Source organism: Rattus norvegicus, chromosome 9 (assembly GCF_021556685.1).
Source record: "Rattus norvegicus strain SHRSP/BbbUtx chromosome 9, alternate assembly SHRSP_T2T, whole genome shotgun sequence".
NCBI lineage: Eukaryota > Metazoa > Chordata > Mammalia > Rodentia > Muridae > Rattus > Rattus norvegicus.
This window is the reverse complement of record NC_141542.1, coordinates 56397612-56414463: the sequence shown is the minus strand read 5'-3', so window position 1 is coordinate 56414463 and position 16852 is coordinate 56397612. Positions and strand designations below refer to the sequence as shown.

General features: G+C 47.9%; 1 protein-coding gene across 1 annotated transcript; it reads right to left on the bottom strand.

Annotated features, from left to right (window-relative positions):
* Positions 1-4296: 4296 nt before the first annotated feature.
* Positions 4297-12763, bottom strand: Pdcl3 (phosducin-like 3). Its single transcript, NM_001025709.1, is given in 6 exon segments — positions 4297-5385; positions 5565-5773; positions 6649-6792; positions 7029-7119; positions 9291-9420; positions 12681-12763. Coding segments are annotated over 6 exon segments (723 nt in total). The 5' UTR covers positions 12687-12763; the 3' UTR covers positions 4297-5242.
* Between the last annotated feature and the right edge of the window lie 4089 nt (positions 12764-16852).

Sequence of the window (16852 nt, the reverse complement as noted above, 5' to 3'; positions counted from 1 at the left end):
GTCCTGAGGTAGATAGATTCGTAGTTTTCTGAGGAACAGCCATATTGATTTCCTTAGTGGCTCTACAAGTTTGCACTCCCACCACCACAAGGACACTTGTTCAACTATGTTCACAGCAGTTTTGTTGATAATGGCCCAAAGCTGAACAACCTAGATGTGATGGTTTGTTTATGCGTGGCCCAGGGAGTGCACTTTTAGGAGGTGTGGCCCTGTTGGAGTAGGTGTGTCACTGTGGGTGTGGGTTTTGAGACCCTCATCCTAGCTGCCTGGAAGCCAGTCTTCCACTAGCAGCCTTCAGATGAAGATGTAGAACTCTCAGCTCCTCCTGCACCATGCCTGCCTGAACACTGCCATGTTCCCACCTTGATGATAGTGGACTGAACCTCTGAACCTGTAAGCCAGTCCCAATTAAATGTTGTCCTTATACCAGTTGCCTTGGTCATGGTGTCTGTTCACAGCAGTAAAACCCTAAGACACTAAGATATCCCTCAACCAAAGACTGGATAAAGAAAGTGTGGAGTATCTACACAACAGAGGACTACTCGGCTGTTAAAAACAATGGCATCTAGAAAAGATCATCTTGAGGGAGGTCACCCAGACCCAGGAAGATAGACATGATATGCACTCACAAGGGGACATGAGCTGTAAAGTTAAGGCCAACCATGCTACAATCCACAGACCCAGAGAGACTAAGTAACAAGGAGGGCCCAAGCAGGGATGCATGGTTTTACAGGTGGACTGGGTGCAGGTGGGGATGGGGACAGGAGGGGTTGGGCGGAGGTGAGAGGGTCAGAGGGGGAGAGTACTGGGAGAGATGACTGGAATTGGGGGATGTTTGGGGTTAACATAGAAACCTAGTGCAGTGGAAACTTCCTGGAACCTATTCAGGTGACCCTAGTGAGGACCCTAGTCATGGAGGATATGGAGCCTGAACCCCCCATCTGCTATAGCCAGGCAAAGCTTCCAGCAGTGGGACTGGCTCATCATCTCAGCCACAAGATCTTTGACCTACAATCTGTCCTACCTGCAGGATGTGCTCGGGTAATGGTGGCTCAGAACTTGTGGGAGTGATCAGTCACTGACTGGTCCAACTTGAGGCCCACACCACAAGAGGGAGCCCACCCTGACAATGCCTGCATAGCTAGGAACCAGAGGCTGGACACCCCAGATCCACAGGATAGAACCAAACACGACCCGGGGGTATAAAAGTCAGTGAAATTATTTCTGCCATACTTGCAGACTGGAGCCTCGCATTGTTATTAACAGAGAGGCTTCACCCAGCAACTGGTGGAAGAAGATGTGGAGACCCACAGCCAAACATTAAAGTGGAGCTTGGGGAATCCTGTCAGAAGGGTTGTAGAGACCAGAGGGGTTAACGACACAAGAAAATCCAGTTTCAGAGGGGTCCACCGAGACCGAGCTACCAACCAGGGGGCCTGTGTGCGCCTGAGCTAGGCCCTCTGCTTATGTTCTGTAGCTTGGTGTTCTAGTGGGATTCCTAACCCACTGTTATTTTGCCTGCACTTGGGACCCTTTTTCTCCTGGGTTGCCTCAGCCAGCCTTGATAAAGGTTGTACCTGATCTTCTTGTAACTCATTATGTTTGGTTGATATCCCTGGGAGATCCGCACTTTCCTGAAGGAAAGTGGAGGAGGAATGGCTCTGGGGAAGAGGGGAGGTGGGAGAAGGGAAGAGGGAGAGGGTAGAGAGAGGGGAAACTGTAGTCAGGATATAATGTATGAGAGTAGAAACAAAACAAAACAAACAAACAAACAAAAAACCCCAATGTTGTACCCAATTCCTTCCATTTACTTTTCCTCAGATGCACGAGTGGGAAAGATAAATAATGAACCCATGCCTGGATATCTAAGCAATGTCTTCCTAATGAGTAGAGCAGAACCAGGAGCTTGCGAGCTCAGAACCATTGCACCTGCAGCATCTGTGGTCTTCCTCCAAGACAGACACTTGCTCTGCTCTTGAAGAAGCCCAGCCAAGAAATAAGGTTAATGTCCCCAGAGAGCAGCCCTCGCCTACAGGAGGCAGGAATGGAGAACCCAAAGCCAGGCTCCCATCTGTGGGTGGACAACACTGAGACGTGTGCACACTATCCAGTGATTGGCTCTCCCACCTCCAGCCCTGCTTCCAACTTTCCCACCTCATCCTGTCGTCCTGTCTCAGTCTTCACTTCTGCAGCCTGGAGACTACTACAAAACGCTGCACCCACGAGCTGGCTTTGGGCAGATCAAAACTAAGACTAAAGGAGCCCTTGGGTTACAAATTCTTACAGGTGCAGGTCAGTCTGAGCACTGTTTTCCCACCTGAGTTTGTGTCCATTTGTGATGTGATTCGTGGGCCACATCTTATAAACTTTCAGTGTAGTTTTTCTTTTTTAATTAGGAAGCTAATTAATTAGGAGTGCTCTAGATCTTATATCCAGTTTCTTGACTTTTATCTACCCTTCCGAATACTGACCAGTAACAGCAGCTGCGTGTTTTTACCTGGTATTCTATTTCTGTCCCACCGCCCCACCCAGAACCTCACCACCCATTGAGCCGCCATGCTGGCCGGCTCTAACAGTCTCTTAGGGTTCTCCTTTGAGTCTGAGGGCAATTGGAGGAGTTCCATCCCAGCCGCTTCACTGGGATTTGTTGTGGTTATGTCTTGACTGTAGGTTTTTGGAAAGAAGACTGGAGGTAAGGTGACCTTTCCATCACATCATGAAATAGGTACACGTTGTCAACCTGGCCTGTCATTGATTTTGATGTCTACATCCCCCACTCCCAACACACACACACACACACACACACACACACACACACACACACACACACACACACACACTGCACCTTGGAGGCCACCCTTTAAGAATGGAGTGCCTTGGGTGTTAAGAACAGACATTAAGCAACTTGGGATTCTTGGTGGGAATCATGGTCTTCCTCTTCACCTAACTCAGTCCTGTATCAGCATGGCTTGTGGTGTCCTCAGATTTACTGTGTCTCCAGTCATTCACGCTTTAGCCATGGTGGGTAGCTGGGGTGTTCTTTCTCTGCTGTCTAGCGCTTTGGTACCTTCTGCAAGGACAATGTCCTCCAGACCCATCTGCATCCCTTGGAGTGCAACTAGATGAACTCCATGTTTAACCAAGGTTCTGGGCTGCGCCAGTGTCTCAGTGGTGAAAAGGGCTCTGCTCTTACAGAGGACATGGGTTTGGTCCTCAGCGTCGCCACGTCAGTTCACAACCGCCTGTAACTGGTTTGAGGAGACAATGGACCCTGTACCATGTGATGCACATACACTCACGCAGGCAAACATACACATGTGTAAGTGAAAAGGGTAATAATTTTTTATAGACAAAAAAGAACCACACTTCTCCACCTTTGTCACATGTAAACGAACCGCAGCAGCAGAGGGTGGTGCGAATGCCACCAGCGAAATTAGATAAACTACAGACACCGGCAGCTCAGGCTCCAATCCCAATCCCAACTGATGAAGATGCTGCTGGCCGGCTAGAGCAGGTGCAGACAGAGGCGGGACAGCTGCCTGGGTGCTGGCAGCCTGTGAGAAGGCGGGGCTCACTGGTCAGGGCCACAGGCTTCAGAGCTGTTGCCGTGTTCCAATCTTGCCGTCCCTGTATCATCAGCAAGGCCCTTGTCTGGCATGGAGGTAGTGTTCACATTTAGATCAACCCACTTAAGTGACTGTTACCCACAGCTCCCCAACACTGCACTCTGCCCGCATCCAGGTCCTGCCCTGAGAACTGAGCCTGCAGCTCCCCAACAATGTGTACACTGCCTGCATCCTGGTTCTACCACTCTCTTAGTGTAAAAATTCCACTTAATTCACTGGTCCTCAACCTTCCAAACACTATGACCCTTTAATACAGTTCTTTATCCTTGGGTGACCCCAACCATAAAATTTTCTATGTTGCTACTTCATAACTAATTTTGCTACCGTTATGAATTGTAAGGTAACTATCTGAGGTGTGGCTCCCAAAAGGGTCACGGCCCACACGTAGAGAACTACTGCTCTACGGCGAACACAGCATCAAACTGCAGCTGTGAGCCACGGCAGAGATTATAAGGCCGCAGCGCTCCTACAAGCCACATGGGATCTTCACCAGCAACAGAATCCAAGACTTTTCCAACCCTGCTGTTAAAACTTCACAGCATGTCCGAAGGAAGCCACTCCAAACGGCTTTTGTTCAGCGGTGTAGTGGGCCCTCCAGTAATAGAAAACAAGGCATTCTCACACTCTGTCAGTCTTGGGATTACAACAAGAAATAAGTTTTACAACATAATCTGAACAAATCCTGTATTCTTAGACTCTTATCTCTAAGGTTCCAATCAGCTATACATGTTACCACATTCAACAAAAATATTATTGATACTTTTCAGCTTTCATCATCAATTTATAGGATTCTGACTCAAAGAGTATCCCGAAACATTTTTATAAATCAGCTGGGACACAGCTTACATGTGTGTGTGCTTAAACCTCAGTCCCCCAAGCCGAACCTAACAGGACCTTAGAGCCAAGAACAGCTCTGTTTTTGGCTTCAAGACAGGGTCTTGGTGAGGTGGCCCTGGCCCTGCAAGCCAGACCAGCCTTGAACTCACATGACCTGCCTGCCTGTGTCCCAGTGCTGGGATTAAAAGCATGTGCCACCACAAAGAACAGCTGGTGTCTTAACAGCCAGAGACACACGTGAGTTAACTGGAAGACTGACCTGAATACAAACATGGTGTAAGCTGAAATCTGTCAGCTAGTTTGATAAGACAGTATTTGTCTCAAAATTATCAGCCATTTCTATCAGCTGATATTTCTTTTGCTAGCTTTATAAAATGAAAATGGACAGTCTGACTTAACTATAAAGCCGAGTTCTTGTTTTCTGCACTGTTATGTTTTAGTTTTTAACTTAATTTATTTGCATTGTGTTTTTAAACTCCACATTCCTTTCTCTATAGTTGCATGTCAAAAGATACTAAACAGTCACAGGGTTTGCTGAAACACATGTAGGAAAACATGGATATGTGACATAAGAGCTTAAATTCTTAAAGAAACATTATAAAGAGTTCCAACAAATTTCTTAAAAAATTTCAGCAATGATTATATCTGAAATGTATAAAATTTAAATAATTATAAAAAGGTTAAAACCCAAAAGGATAAATTATTGCTTTTCCCTCCTTATTGAAACTCCAGACAATGCGTCTTATCAAGAGAGTTCGAAAGGCTGCATCACTGCTATCTTAGTCGTCCTCGGAATCACTGTCCCTCCTCATGGGGACAGGGTCCCGCACTGAGGACAGCAGCACGTCTTTGATGGCTTTCTTGGGGTTCTCCTCCAGCTCTGTCTTGATTGCTCCTGACTCAGATAGTTTCCACTCCAACTCTGGAGACAAAGAAAAGCAAATTGCGTAAGACGCCAGGACCCCTCAGAGGGGTCCTGCCCAAAGCTCACTGCTCCAGGTGACTCTGCAGGGATGAGGCAAAGGCGTGACGTGTGTCATGGACACTGACATCCCCGAGAGAGTTTCCCGCCCACCTCTCACAATATCCTCAAGCCCTCACCATCTATGGTCAGGTTCATGCCACCGAACACCAGGGGACCGATGAACTGTGCCTTGATATCCCCCTCCCGGTAGACGAACACTGTGGGGAGGTTCCTGTCAGGGTAATTGGGTATGCAGGTCGTTGAAATGGCTTTGATAAATTTCACATCGGGAAACTTCCTGGCGAGCCCACTCAAGTGATGGTTTATCAAGGAACAGAGGGGAATCCTGGAACACAGAAGAGAAACAGAGTGGCTGTGATGCGAGCAGACAGGGCAGAGCCTGGTGGCCTTCTCTTGACATGACAACCTCACAGGAACTTCACAGATGTTCGCTATGGCAGAATGAATTCACATTTCTTTAAAAAAAAAAAATAAATAAAGGCCATTCTAGTGTGGTCAGGGAAGGGGAATACCTCCAAACCCAAACTTAACAGTATGTGTGAGGAAAAAGCTTTGATAGTTTATGAAAACCGCTATAGCTTTCTGGACACTGAAGAGAACACAGGATGCCTGTGAAGCAAGCCAGAAAGCATTTCCTGCCTTAAGTGATTTCTGAGCAAGCATCCCGTGAGGGTGAAGAACAGCGGTGTCTGCTGGGAAATCATGGAGGCCCCAGGTCACTCAGCAGCCATGTGGTCCCCCTGCAAGTCCTCAGGTGCACAGAGTAATTCTGAACCGGTTCCTCTGCAGGAACACCTCACTCGCCGTGCTTCGTGTGTCTGGATCTTGCCATGTAACCAGGCTGCCCTCAAACTCGCTATGCCGTCCAGGCTTGTCTTGACCTCTGTCATAGTTCTCGGGCCTCAGCCTCTCATGCTGGGCCTGCCGGTGTGAGCTACTACACTTGGCAGAATTCTTTTAAGTCAAAGAAACCTAAGTCTGTGTTCTATACTTTTAGCGGAAACACATTACTCGCAAACATTAAAGTCTTACGATGGAAACCGAGCTCTATGGTTTGGACCAACAGCTATAAAAACACAGAACACAAGTGCAGATAAAAACAAAACAAAACACAAACCAAATCCCTTTGTAGAGGTTAAGGCTCACACAGACTGGGGACAAAGTCACAGACCACCCACGTGGAGGCCAGCCTCTGCTCACCCTTGTTTGTACAGGTGTAAGACCACCCACAAGCCCTCGCCAGCCTTGGTGACTTCTTGAACGTAATCCTTCCCCGAGATCTCTAAAACTTCTCCAAACTTGTTCCTCAGCTGAGTCGCCTTCCACTCGGCCAGCCTTTGCTGCCTGCACAGAGGAAGAAAGCACTGAAATACAGAAGCCACACCGGTCTGCACGCAAGAGCACCTGCATCGTTCTGAACAAAATCCCTCAGGTTCCAGCTCACTGACTTGCCTCCCGGCAAAAGCGTAAGAGTAATCAGTTGAAATCTGCACTATGGTTGTTAAGCTAAAGTCCTTCCCCAGTGTTATCTCAGCGGCACCTAAGCCAGCACAACCCTGCCGTTGGCAGCCGGCACTGACCGGTACATCTCGATGGCTCGCTCGTCCTCCTCACTGAACTCGTCTTCGTTCTCCTGCAGCTCCTCCAGGGTCATGTCTTCATATGTCTTCACTGAGCCAATTTCATTGGCCGCAGCATTAAAATGGAGAGATGAACAAACACAGTTAGTGTCTACCCTACAAACGTGCACTGCACTGACTCCCACGGAGCCCTGCCCATGGAGACAGAAAGCACGTTACTGTTTAAAAGGACGGACCCACCGTCGTCCTTCTCACTGCCACATCACTCTGTAAGAATACAAACAACAAGTTTCCCATGCTCACTAAACGAATCACAATTGCCTGAGCTGCCTGCTCTGGTCTTCAGTCTCAGGCTGGGTGTCCTAACACGTCTCATATCACTGCATGAAAACACCACTGGGAATGTTTTAGGGCTGGCTCAGTGATGGTGGTTAAGAGCACTGACTGTTCTTCCAGAGGTCCTGAGGTCAATTCCCAGCAACCATATAGCAGCTCACAACCATGTGTAACTCCAGTTCTAGGAAATGCAGCAGCTTTTTCTGGAGTCTGAGGACTTTAGGCATGCATGTGGTACACATATGTGTATGCATGTAGGCAAAGCACATACCCAGTTCTTTGGTTCCTTTTCTTTATCTAGGCACCCTCCCTGGTAAATTAATCTAATTTAAATCACAGCACCGGGAATATGCTGACAACTCCCAAAATATATGCCTCCAGCCATGACATTTCTAACTCAATAAAGTTCGCAATTCCCTGCCTACCGTCTCTATGCTGGGCTGGAGAGAAGGCTCAGTGGTTAGAGTACGCACTGCTCTTCCAAAGGAGCCACGTTCAGTTCCCAGCACCACGTCAGGCTGCCCAGAGCTGCTTTTAACTAGAGGACCCAATGACCTCTTCTGAACTCCACAGACATTGCACTCACGGACACAAACCCACAAGGACATAATATCAAAGTCTCCAAGTTACTGTGTCCTAAACAGTTGCTGACCTGCCTGTGAGCCTCTATACCCTGCCCACGGCACCTCTATCCCCAAGACTGCTCAAGCCAGGCAGCCTTCTCCCTTGTCTTTTCTCTCTCACTCGACACTCGGATTCATCCCCAATTGTGTTGGCCCCCTTTCAAAACATGCCCCGCTCTGAGCACTTGTCATGAGCTCTACTGCAAGGCCAGTCCCGGCCACTGGTGTAGCTTGCCTGAATTACTGCACTGCTTTCAGACTGGTCTTCCTGCTCCTCCTTGTCTTTGCACTTCTAGACAACATCCACGCTGAAATTCAGGACAGGCCGTTCTGTGTCAGCCTCCAGTAACTTCCCATCATGGCGATAAAGCCAGGCTCTTTCCCAGAAGATTCGGGATCCAAGTGAGGGAGCAGGCCTTTCGGAGACCCTGTGAACTCTATCTACCGCTTTTTCTGACACCAAGACCTGCTCGTGAACTCTCTAAGATCCTAGGCTGCCTCTCTACTGCTGAAATAATTTACCTCACTTCCTTCAGGTCTATGCAGATTTCACTTTCTTACTGAGGCCCCCCTCTGCCCAACTGACAGCGTCAATCCCACCCTCAGACCTTCCTACCTTCCCAGTCTTACCGGTCCCCTGATGCTCTGAGATATAGAGGCACCGACTTCCCCATTATCCAGAACAACACCCAACACACAAAACCCACTCAATATAAGCTGGATACATCTTAAAACATCTTCCTACAAGTGAGCACTCTCATGTGAGCAGGGCAAAAGCATCTCTGACCAACGTCTCTCCACTGGGGATTCCCTGAAGGCGTCGTCTACCAATCAGATGCTTGGCCTCACACATTCTGCTGCTTCTGGGATCGAGCATGTCTGGACCAAAACTGGGGGGAATCTGAGGGAGGTGGAAAGACCTTAAGAAAACCTCTCTCGGCCACCATGCTTCTCAAACATCTTATGCTTCCTCAAATCAGATAAACAATTCTATGTCAGTATTCTTAACCGGGCGGCAAAGGTTAATAAAGTACGACCTCGAGAAACTACAAACGCTAAGAGTTTTAACGTCTAGGATTCTGTGCGAAAGCAAAGCTCAGCACAGAGCCATGTGTTCCTGGGACAAGTGGGGTCTGTGGGTTGCAGGTGGCTCACTCAACACGTCGTCCAGCCACCATGCCCGGTCTTGACGCCAGTGCTCCAGCTCTGCCCGCCAGCTCTTGCCCACAAGTCCGTCTACTCCAGCGGTTGGCGGCTTGCTTCCAACAGACACAGAACAAAGGAAAAGATAGAGCAAGCTCACCCACTGACTGCTGGAGACGCTGCTCCTCCTTTCCCTCCTCCTCCTCCTCCAGCTCCTTCAGGCCCTCCTTAGGGGGAAGGATGCCCTTTTTACGAAGGATGTCATTCCACTCGGTGTCTGCGTTGGGGTCCTGGAAGGGTAAAGAGGAGGCATAAAGTGACAAATGGGGAAGGTGGTGCGCAGGGAGTCGAGCTACTCAGGGGCAGGACCTACAGCCCCCGGTGTAGTCTCCCTGAAGAGCCAGTTTTGTAGTAAAAGTCAAGAAGTGACGGGCAGATCGGCATCGATACTGAAAGCAAGGCTTTGACCTGACTTCTGTCTAGCACACTCATCCCCAAGTCGAACAAATTTTATTTAAAACTGCCATAAGTTTCTATGATATTGCTCAAAGCGAATCTGACCATAAAGCCATGAACTGTGGGGCCGTGGTACCTCTTAAGTCTACCAGTTCTGAGGCCTAGGAAGCTGATGACTAGAGACGCCCCTGGCTTGTCTGAGGTCTCACAGTGACAGGATTCCCTCCATGGATTTTAGGTAGCTAGTTCTGTTGGTTTGTCTTATTGTCAAGGTGACACCAACTAGAGTCATGTGAGAAGAGGGAGCCTCAAGGGAGAAAGTGGCCAATCAGTCTGACCCATACACCAGCCTGTGGGGCATTGTCTTGACTGACAGGTGTGGAAGGGCCCAGTCTACCTCGAGCAGTTGGTCCTGAAATAGATGAAAACGCAGAGCAGGTCAAGAGGAACAAGCCAGTAAGCAGCAATCCTCTGAAGGGCTCTGGTCCTCACGCTTGCCTCCAGGCATGCCCTGTCTTCTCTCAAGGATGAACTGTGACCCAAGAAAACACCATGGAAAGAACCCTCTCCCTAAGTCCCTTTTGATCATGGTGTTTACCACAGCAACAGAAACCCAACGGAGACACTGAGCAGGTAAATTACTGAACTGGGCCGCAGCAACCAAGAAGGAAGCACTAGAGGGCGTGGCCCATGGAGGCTGTAAACAAGCATGTGCACAAGCTGCAGACTGTCATGGAGACAAGCTGTGTCGGGGAATGAGAAGCAGGGTGTTGGTCCACGGGGTCACGGGGACCTAATTCACATGGAGACAGATGCTCCAGAGAGGACGTTTAATTATTTATTCTGTGATGGTGGAATGGAGTCAGACACAGAGAGAAAGAAAATAGCAAGCTTTAACTGTAATCAAGTGTGATTAACAAGCTTGCTTAGGAAATATGAGGCTACACAGGAGTAAGAAAACAAAATAAGAAGCCTCCTCTGAATTGAGACAACAGAGCTAAAACTGAACTATAGATCGTGGGCAGTTTATGTAAACTCGGTCCGAGCTACAATCCCCTGATAGGACAGAGCCTCAATGGATAAGATACCACTCAATGACTAGCTGTAAGCAGGCAAGCCTGTAGGGCATTTTCTTAATTAGTGGTCATGAGGGAGTCCAGCTCATTTTGAGAGTGGCCACCCCTGGGCTGGTGCCCCTGGGGTCTATAAGAAAGCAGGCTGAGCCAGCCATGCAGAGCTAGCCAGTAAGCAGCACCCCTCCATGGCTGCTGCCTCAGCTCTTGCCTCCAGGTTCCTGCCCTGCTTGAGTTCCTGTCCTGACTTCCTTCAATGATGGGCTATGATGTGGAAGTGTGACCCAAATAAACCCTTTCTTCCCTAGATGCTTTTGATCAGTGAGATGACATCACAGGGGTAGAGGCCCTAAGACCCCGGCTCCCGCTGCTGTAGACCTGCTTACCCCTTCCTTTCTCTCAAGGGGTGTACATCTACCAGCTCTCCTTCCCTGAGAAGTGACCACCAACGACACAGCAAACTGTCTTAACCAGACACCTGCACCCTTCAGCTTGTGGTGAAGTCTTTTCACCAGGGAAGATTGGCTAACCCTACATAAACTATGAAAGGTACCTGCTTGAAACTGGGCCTCTCTGAACAGGCCACTAATTAAACTCTGTGCCGAGAACTTACTTCTCTTTGAGGAAGATTGAGCTCCTCTCCCGAAGGAGAGGAACGTGAAGACCAAAGGATGTTACATTCCAGGCAGAGAGACCCAAAAATGCAAAAGACCCCAAAGCAAAGACACTGTGACATTCTGAGCATGTCTTAAGAGGCTGCAGCAGACTTGGGGAAGAGGAAGACTGAGGCTAGACTGACTTCCTAAACTTTAGAGTCTGAAGGATAAATCTGAGACTAGCAGATACCTGGCCTGCCCCAAAGTCACTCCCGAAGGCCAATGTTTATTAAACACTAAATACTAGGTGTGTCCCTTTGCCTGTGCCTGCTCCTGCCTTTCAGGTGTAGGTGTGGCACTGAAAAGGACACTGCTATCTCTGGCCACCCTGAAAACACCCCGCCTCCTCTGATGTCGGAAGCTAAACAGGGCCAGGCCTGACGGGTGGATGGGGGAGAGAAACTGCCATGAAGTCAGCGAACTGACTAGGGTTAAGGTCTCAGACCTGGAACCCAAATCCCAATTATTCTGGGTCGCAGGTACGCTGATAACAGGGCTCAGAATGCGGTTCAGAAGGATATGAATTCAAAGGAAGGACAACTGGGTTCCAAGATCACTTCTGTGTCACAATTTGGATGAGACAGAGCACAAGAAAGGTGACGTTTCCTTTTAGCAAGGTTTCCTTTTAGAGAAGGTGAAGAGTGACGTTTTAAAGCAGGGACCTGGAGAATCTCCAAAGCAGGGGAGCCCGGGGAAGTTAGTTCCTGAGCTTTCTCTTCACCTTCCTGAGCGTTCGACCGGCTTGCTGGATGTATAGATGGCCACCTCCTCCAGAGCCTCTGTCTCTCAAGCCAGAACCCACAACTACATGCTCCATCTACCTTCCATCCAGAAGGCTGGTGACAAAGTGGCTGCCGCAGACTTAGCTCTAATAAGGCTATTTCTATGCCGTTTCCCAACACTTTCTTTGGACTTTTATCTAATACAACCAGCAAATTCCAGCTCAAGATAGGAAAAAAAAATAAGCTAAGAAGTTCTACCTTTCTTCGCGTTAGAAATTAACAATAGTCGTGGGCCCTAGAGTTCAGATCTGGAAACCAGAAAGACAACTCCATTTGTCAGCTCTAGATGGCAAAAGGCTCGGGGCCTTCATCAGGCCCGGAGGAGAAGGACCCCAGATTTGGGTGCCGCCCAAAGCACAAAGATTTGTGGGACAGGACGCACCCTAGCAGGAGCGCCCAGCCCACGGGTCTGGAGGGAACCGCACCCGCCCTCTCGCAGTGCGCCTGCGCCAGGCCTCTCGCGCGGCCTCCCCGCAGTCCTCCGAGTTCGGTAATTAATCCGGGTAGACCCAGCTCCGGGGCTGGCGCGAGCCCACCAAGCCAAACAACGGCAGCCTTGGGGTCCCGAGCTCCCCACACTCACCTGCATCTTGCTTCCAGAAGTTCCGACCAGCCCCTAGGCCCCAGCCTCCGCTCCTCTGGCGCCTTGTAGCACCGCCCCTTCGGTCTTCGTCCCGCCCCCCAGGAGCGAGCTGGGCCGAACCAAGGAGAAAGAGAAGACTGGAGTCTGCGCCTGGTCTTCAGGAACCCGTGCAAAGGCTGAGCGCCTTTGAGTGACAGGCCGTGACCCCGGTGGGTGGGACTACGGGGTGACGTCACTCCGGCCAAGCCGGGGCGCTACCATGTTAGGGAAAGCGGCTGGTTGATTGGGGTTGGCTCGAGGTACGCGTAGGTTCTGCGACTCCCCGGGCCGCCAATCGGAGTCTTTTTAGAGGCTTTACCTACTACTCAGAGGCAGAATTGCCTTTCAGTGACCCGATGCTAGGATTAAAAATGACCCCGGGTCACCTGGAGGCCACCCGGCGGCTCTGTTGAATGAGTTGAATTGCTCATTGGATTTGTTTACTGAGAGCACACTCTAGCCTCTACGGTTACGGCGTCAGATTTGAGAAACCGGTGGAGGGTAGAACGCCTGGCTTCAAGCCCCTTCACCCTCACAAAAGGAAAAGATCACGGGGGTCATTTTATCTGGTTGACACCAGACTTGTGTGTGTCCCTGAGAAAAGACGCAGACGGCTCCAGAGCTGTCCACAGCATTCAGAGCTGGAGCTGAGAGTACTGGGATTAAAAGGCACCCCACACACCTGGACTACCTTGCTACTACCTGCTTGAGCACACCGCGGACTCCCCACTTTTTGGCTACGCTCTGGAATCACCCAAGAGCCTTCAAAACTGCAGGTGTGTCTGCCTGTGGTAGCTCACATCTATAATCCCAATGCTCAGGAGACTTGAGGCGGGAGGATCACTGAATTTGAGCCCAGGGCTAGAGAGTGAACCTCTGTCTATAAAAACAAACAAACTGCAGTTACACTAAGGCATTATTTCCAGACAACTTAAGTCCTGGCAGCTGGGGGACTCAGAACTGATAATTTCTGGGAAATGATAGGCACCATCATTACTATAGAAAAGAAAATCACATTATCCCGTAAGAAACAAACAAACAAACAAAAAAACCAGAAAACAAAACAAATAGCTTGGATTTAATTTAACTCAACACATTCGAACTAGATTACAGGTCTTTAGAGTGTCTATTAATTTATCTAGCTGTAAACTGTTGTGAATGGATTTTTCCAGTTTCACTTGCAAAATCGGTTGTAGATAGTTTAGCTTGGGGGTGACAACAGTGACTTTGGTTATAAGCTTCTCTCCACCCCACCCAGCAGTAAAGCAGGTGTTGTTTGCCCCTTCCTTGCTTCAGGTGGAGCCACTGAAAGATGTCTCCTGATGTATTGGAAACAATGCTACCAGTTGCATAGTTTTATAGGATGTGTGTTTCAGAACAATCTCCTGTTAATTTGATGCCTTGACTTTTGGTTTTATTGCATTGAATATAACATGAATAAAGTCTTCAACTGAATACACGTGAGAAACAAACTGTTCAGCTGAGCCTTTATTTGGGATTACATCATGAGTTCTGAGACAGCCTCAGCCACAGTATGACACTGTGTATAAATCTTGGTTGACTGGGGAAGGTATGTAAACCTTCTGTGAAGGATGTAGGAAACACTGCATAGTCATTTGGAAGCAGATAAAACTGAAAACCTACTTTACAGCATATACTAGAATTTAAAGAAGAAAAATCACTAGAGGAAAACATGGACTAACTTAATAACTTTTTAAAAGACTGGGTTTTGCTATGTAAACCAGGCTGGCTTTGAACTTATTCTCCTGTGTGGAGAGCTCTTGGGGCCACTTCTAGAAATTTGGTGGGAATTTGACATTTGGCCAGGACACCGAAGTAGGCTCAAAATCTTGATATGTCCTTGAATACCACCGGGATTTTGTTTATCCATTTGTTTGTTCCTTGACCTAGAACTGACCTTATTCTTTGTATGTGTCTAGAATGATATAAAAGCAGACTGGAAAAAAAATAAACCCACTTCACCCTCAGCACTGGCTGAAGTCATGTTATAGTATTGTCTAATTGTCTTTTTCTCTTTAATCCTCGATCCCTCCCTTGAGACCCAGTCAGCGGACTGAGCTGGCTTGTTCACTCCTACCTTAGTGGCCATAGTAGCTAGCACTAAAAACATATACCGCCGTACTTGGGTTAATTTTATAATTTAGAAATGGGGGTGGGGTGGGACAGGGAGCTTTTCATACTAGTCCTTAAAATCCAAAATAAATCAAAAGAGAAAAATGAAAGATTTAACCACCCCTTTGCTTAGGAATAAAGTGTGTAAACCCAGAGCTTTAGGTATAAAATAAAAATTTAAGTAAAAATATGTCTACATGTGTTTGCATCTTTAATTTTACAAATGGAAACACACACACACACACACACACACACACACACACACACCCCAACCAGAAAACAGCATTGCTAGCTATAAGGAGAGGTGAGACTTGGGCACAGGGATAGGAGTCCTATAACAAATTTTGATTTAAGAGCTGTGGTGGTTAAAATGAGAAATGCCTGCATAGGTTCCAGCGTTCAGTCCCTAGTCAGTTTCCCTGTTTGGGAAGATTTAGAAGGTGTGGCCATTCTGGAGGAAGTATGTCTCTGGATCAATACTGAAAGCTTAAAGTCTTGCCCTACTTCCATTTTTGCCCCTTTTCTCTGTTTCCTGCTCACAGCTGCCATGCGAGCTGTTAGCTTCCTGTAATGCCTACCTCTTGTTGCCATGGCTCCCCACATGATGGTCAGACTCATCACTCTAGAAACAGAAGCCAAAGAAACCCTTCCTTCTGTAGGTTATTCCAGTGATGATGTCTTATGACAGCCATAGAAAAGTAATTAGGCAGGACCAGGTACAATCATGTGCATTCAATCTTGGGGATCCTCTTTAAGGAAAGGATACGAAATTATGACCATAATATGATGACTGTAAGGTCAGTCATGAGTATGAGTGTTCATTTGTCCTGAAAAAAGAAAACAATTTGTAAAAAGTTTGACTAATTCCACTAATATAATAAAACTCAAAAAAATGTCATGCTTTTATTAACTTTCCAACCTTTAGAGTAACGTCTGACTTCTGATAATTTGAATCCAGTTTCTTCTAGAACTACTCAGATATCTCATTTGAGGGACAGAGCCTCAAAAAATTCATGGCGAATTTTACCCATTGATCCCGACACTGCGTCATCTCTTCTGTGAGAGCCAACAGCTTTATTTCTATGGTCATTTCCCTCCACGATGGCCAGCAATAACCATGCATAGAGTTTTGGTTGGTCTTGTCAACTGTGAACCTTGACGTATATGGGAGGAGAGAATCTTATTTGAGAAAATGCCAATAGTCAGATTGCCCTGTAGGCAAGTCTGTCAGATACTGGCTTGATTGAAGTAGGAGGGCAGTGTTATTTTTAGGAGGTGGTCCTAAGGTGTGTAAGAAAGCAGGATGAGCAAACCAGCATCCCTCCATAGGCCTCTGCTCCAGGTCCTCTGCAAATGTGAAGAATAAAATCAAGTGCTCATAAAAATGTTAGTACGTGTGGCACATATGTGAAGGTATGTATTCACATAGGTGTGAGTAAATGCATGTGTGTGCAAGTGTGCAGAGGCCTGAACTTCATCTCGAATGTTGTTCTTGATGGCTATCCATCAAGGTCTTATTTATTAGAACTTGGCCTTGGCCTCTGCTTCAGGTCCAGTGTCCAGGTTCCTGACTCAGTAATGGAGTGAGGACCTGGACATGAAGCAAAGGCCAAGGTCAAGGTTTGTTAATTTAGACAAGGTCTCTCCCTGAACCCAGAGCCTGCTCACCAGTGCTGGCTAGCCCTGGGAATCCCATGTCTCTGTGTTTCTGATGATAGGAAGATTAGCTGCCATGCCTGTTTGGCTTTTATGTGGGTTCTGGGCACCTAAACTCTGATGCACACTCTTGCTCAGCAAGAGACCTGTCTATTGAGCCTTCTCTCTGGCTCTTTCTTGATGTTTTGCATACATTTCCTCACGGTAGCGAAAGAGCCAGAGTTGGGGTCAATCTAAGGCCAGTGGGAAAATTCCACCACAAACCTCTGAACACTAAGACCCCTCCCTTCCAGGAAGGGTAGAGCCAGCTTAGTTCCTGGAGCAGCTACAAGCCAACTGTCAGA